This window comes from Armigeres subalbatus, chromosome 2, assembly GCF_024139115.2.
Source record: "Armigeres subalbatus isolate Guangzhou_Male chromosome 2, GZ_Asu_2, whole genome shotgun sequence".
NCBI classification, from domain to species: domain Eukaryota; kingdom Metazoa; phylum Arthropoda; class Insecta; order Diptera; family Culicidae; genus Armigeres; species Armigeres subalbatus.
In genome coordinates, this window is record NC_085140.1 from 172,866,809 (window position 1) to 172,871,556 (window position 4,748).

The 4,748-nt window shown below is 45.8% G+C and overlaps 1 protein-coding gene across 1 annotated transcript; it reads right to left on the reverse strand.

Annotated features, from left to right (window-relative positions):
* Positions 1–3,685: 3,685 nt before the first annotated feature.
* On the reverse strand, positions 3,686–4,366 carry LOC134209381 (uncharacterized). Its single transcript, XM_062685365.1, has one exon. The coding sequence runs from the start codon at positions 4,364–4,366 to the stop codon at positions 3,686–3,688; it is 681 nt and encodes a 226-aa protein (XP_062541349.1).
* Positions 4,367–4,748: the final 382 nt, after the last annotated feature.

Consider the following 4,748-nt stretch of genomic DNA (forward strand, 5'->3'; position numbering starts at 1 on the left):
GGCTTCGGAGTTATGGCCAAAACATATTTTTTACTTACTTACTTTGCTTGCAACAAGTTGCATTCGACGCGGAATCCTGTTCCATTGTTTCCTTCTCGGTTTCCTTTTGAGTGTCTCGAGAATATCAAGACAAAATTTTCAAAACGACTTATCTGCTTTTGTAAACAAAGATTCAAACGACGATTCGACGAATCTGATAGCTCTCCCGCAAACTAACACCATCAACAGGTAGCGAAACCTTCACCTTCCTATTGGTGGTGTTGGTTTGCGTGGAGAGCTATATCAGATTCGTCAATTCGTCGTTTGAATCTTTGTTTACAAAAAGCAGATAAGTCGTTTTGAAAATTTTGTCTTGATATAGAATATTGCGGCTTCCTGCTGGCTTCTCCGGTAATCGCAACAATCACTAATCAAAACAGAGTCAATGGAAATCTTACCCACCGTATCCACTTGCCATGAGAAATACTCTCGATGTACTCAGTCACACCGGCTGTCATTTACCGAAAAGCCCACCCCCTCGTAATGTGTTTTGTATGGAAGGGTTCTAAAATTTGTATGGGCCGTAACGCTCGCAGAATCATCAAAGACCAGTTATTTATTCCAGTTATTTAGACCCGACGAACTTCGTTTCATCTAAAATTGATTTATTCTCTGATTAGTTCTCGAGTTATGCAGAAATTTATGTTTCATTTGTATGGAAGCCCCTCTTTCCTAAGGTGGGATGGGTCTCGAACCATCTTAAGAACCTTCCCCGTCCCAAAAAAACCTCTGCATACAAATTTTCACGCTGATCGGCTTAGTAGTTTCGGAGTCTATAATGGTCAGACAGACAGAAATTTAATTTTTATGTATAGACCTGTACAGCTGTTTTCCAGGCTACTGTCATGCTATTGTTTAGCCCATCGCCAAATCGTAGCCAGGATGTCCCGGCTATAATTTTTTGCCTTTCTCGTATACTAAGTATACGTAAAGGCTATATGATCGCTCCAAAACTAAACTGTTGATACAAGGCCCGGAGACCCAAAGAGTTATATACCGATCGACTCAGCTCGACGAATTGAGGTGATGTCTGCGTGTGTGTGTGTGTGTGTGTGTGTGTGTGTGTGTGTGTGTGTGTGTGTGTGTGTGTGTGTGTGTGTGTGTGTGTGTGTGTGTGTGTGTGTATGTGCGTGTGTCTGTGCGCACCCACCCAAAAAAATGTCATCAGGTACTTATCCTTAACCGATTTACTCGCAACAAGTTGCATTCGACGTAGAATACTCTACAATTCTTTTCTATTGAAAATTGGCTAGATCGGACTATAGGCTCGGATGTTATGGCCAAAATACCACTTTTTTGAAGAAAAATTGAGTAAAAAAATGTCACTCATTTTTCAGGCATTTATCATTAACCGATTTAGGGTCTGTCTCAATTGGATAATTAAACTGAAATTAAACTTAAAAGTGACATTTCAATAATTATCAAATAACCCTGCTCGCAGAGCAAGATTACTTTTGACAGATATCGAATCATTTTCCATCGATGTCCTATTGGAATTGCTGGGTAGCACCAGCCATTCTTATAACGGGGTGATTTTTTAATTTTCGAACCGTCACTTTTAAGTTTAATTCTCCAAATGAGACAGACCCTTACTCGCAACAAGTTGCATTCGACGCAGGATACTCTACGTATGTTTCCTATTGAAAATTGGCCAGATCGGACTATGGGCTCACGAGTAATGGCCAAAATGCTATTTTTATAATGCACGAGAAAGGCACCATCACCGCTAGGTGGATTAATCTGGGTTTTTTTTTCAATTTTGGAATTTTGAAATGAAAAATTTTCGGAATACTTTTTTACGCTCTTTGTGAATTGTATCAAATTTTTTTTTTTTAATTTTCCAAGTATTTTTTTATTCGAGGCATTATTTAGAATTTCCACGGAAGAGTCTATGGATTATCTTCAAAAAATTCTTTGGATTTTCAAAGAATAAATCTTTAGAATTCTCAAGGTTCATGTTTTGCCTTTCTCGTATACTAAGTATACGGTAAAGGCTATATGATCGCTCCAAAAACAAACTTTTTATAGAAGGCCCGGAGACCCATAGTGTTATATACCGATCGACTCAGCTCGACGAATTGAGGTGATGTCTGTGTGTATGTGTGTGTGTGTGTGTGTGTGTGTGTGTGTGTGTGTGTGTGTGTGTGTGTGTGTGTTTTTTTTTTTTTTTTTTTTTTTTTTTATAGAGGGATGAAGGCAAATCTGCTTACAGACACCTGAAATTATCACTCAGGGAGTGGGGTTGGCGCGGTCGGCAGAAGGCCTGCCCGCCGAACCCACTAAACCCACCCAAGTAACAGAAGGTTACTTGAGTTACCCTCTCTTCACATGCCCTGTTCCCCCCCGGGACTTACTGGATGTCAATACTTCGGAGGGCTGTGCTCATGCACTTCACGTGTTCAGCCTCTAGCTAGCACAGATAGTTCGCTACATTTTCTCATCGAAGCATTTTTATTCGGTTTGCGCGTCTCTTAATCTTTGACGCTCACTGTCTCTCTTCCTCATGCCATTCAGCACCACTGTATCTTTGAGCCATTTAGCTCTCGACATGTTCGCAGTCTACTCAGATAGTCCCCGGCGGCGCATCTATCCGACTCCGACCGGAAGTCCCCGGCGGCGAGAGCTTCCCGAAAACCGACGACCCGTGGAAGTTTATTGCGTGTCCAACACAAATGTCTCACCTAGATAGTCCGAGGCACTTTCTCACTTCAACGGGAAACCGGTTGGGTGCCAAAGTCGGTCCAGAGATTCCGGGTGGAGCATAACGTCCGGTTCACTGGCGCTTCGACTACCCAAAACCGATTATTCGACGCGTCACGAACTACTCAGCATAGTCCCCGGCGGTGGATCTAGCCTACTCCGACTAGAAGCTTCCCGGTAGCGGAAACTCTCCCGAACGGAACTTTTGTTAACATTGAGCCGTTCGGCTCCCAGCATAGTTTCCTTGACTTTTGCTGCACTTTTCGTTGAGCCATTTAGCTCCCAGCTAAATCGCGGGCTACTCGGATGATCCCCGGCGGCAGATCTATCCTACTCCGACAGGGAGTTCCCCGACGTTGGAATTTCCTCGGAACCGACGACTCGCTTCTGTGTAAGACTTGTTTTTACCACTTTTAACATTTCTGGTGTTTTCCAGATCAGCGCAGGACGGGAGGCCTTTCTTACTTCAGCGAGTGACCGGTCCGAGTGCCGAAGTCGATCCAGAGATTCCGGGTGGAGCATAGCGTCCGGTTCAATGGTGCTCCGACGACCCGAAACCAGTTCTACCAACGCGTCACGTTCTACTCGGCCTAGTCCCCGACGATGGATCTAGCCTACTCCGACTAGAGGCTCCCCGGCGGCGGAAACTCTTCGATATTAATCTTCTGTATTCTTGAGCCATTAAGCTCCCAACTGGATCGCGATTTACTCAGATAGTCCCCGGCGGCGGATCTATCCTACACCGACAGGAAGTTCCCCGACGACGGAAGCTTCCCCGTGACCGACCGACCGATTATGATCGCTTCCAGACACCCTCTGGTCTTCACGCCATTTTCGCTGCAGCGATTTCATGATCTGCGTTACCACTCTTCCTATTTCGTTCCACGTATTCTCATTTTGCACATTTCTTGCACGATGTTCTCGGGGTTTATATTACTAGCGCTGCCTACTGAGAGCACACTTCGCTCTGTCCTGAATCGAGGACAGTCGAAGAACACGTGCTCAGTGTCTCCTCGCAGTTCGGGCAGGCCGGGCAAAGGGGGGACTCTGCGTGTCCGAATCTGTGCAGATACTTCCGAAAACATCCATGGCCCAACCGGAATTGTGTCAGGAAGAAGTTTACTTCCCCGTGTTTTCTGTCCACCCACAACGACAGATTCGGAATGAGCCGATATGTCCACCTTCCTTTCGAACTACTGTTCCAAGCCAGCTGCCACTTCCTCATCGAATCGGCTCTCGCAACCATGCGAGCACCAACCGTTCCTCGCAGTCTGTAGCAGTTGTAGCACTCACAGTCCTCCTCCAATACAATGTTAATGGGGGTCATTCCTACTATGGCACAGACCGCATCAATCGATATGGTACGATAGGCACTTGCTATGCTCATGGCCATCAGCCTATAGGCGCTATTGAGCCGAATCAGATTTCCCCTCGTAATTACAGCAGCTGCCAAGACGGGAGCTCCGCCTCTAAATATTGACGTAGATTCGCTGGCCATGAGTCTTCTTTTACTGCTACTAACCGCAGAACTGTTTGACATGATTCTGGTCAACGCAGTGATCGCTTTAGTTGCCTTCTCGCAAGCATAATCGACGTGACTATTGAAATTGAGCCGGTCGTCGATCATTACCCCGAGGTGCTTTTACCTCTCGTTTTGAGGCGATGGTGGCTTCTCCGGCCGTAATCGTACTATGCTGTACTGCTTTTCGGTTGCTGATCATCATCACTTCGGTTTTGTGATGGGCCAATGCCAGCTTTTCCCGCACATCCAGTTTTCGATTATTTCTATCGCCTGCCCTGCTCGTACTTCTACCTCTTCTATTGTTTCACCTAATACCATGAGAGCCACGTCGTCCGCAAACCCAACGATCTTCACACCTCTTGGTAGTGTTAGCTGCAACAGCCCATCGTACATCGCGTTCCACAACGTCGGCCCCAGAATGGAGCCTTGGGGAACACCCGCTGTTATGCCTATTCTCTTCAGGCCTTCGTGTGTTTCGTAGACCAAC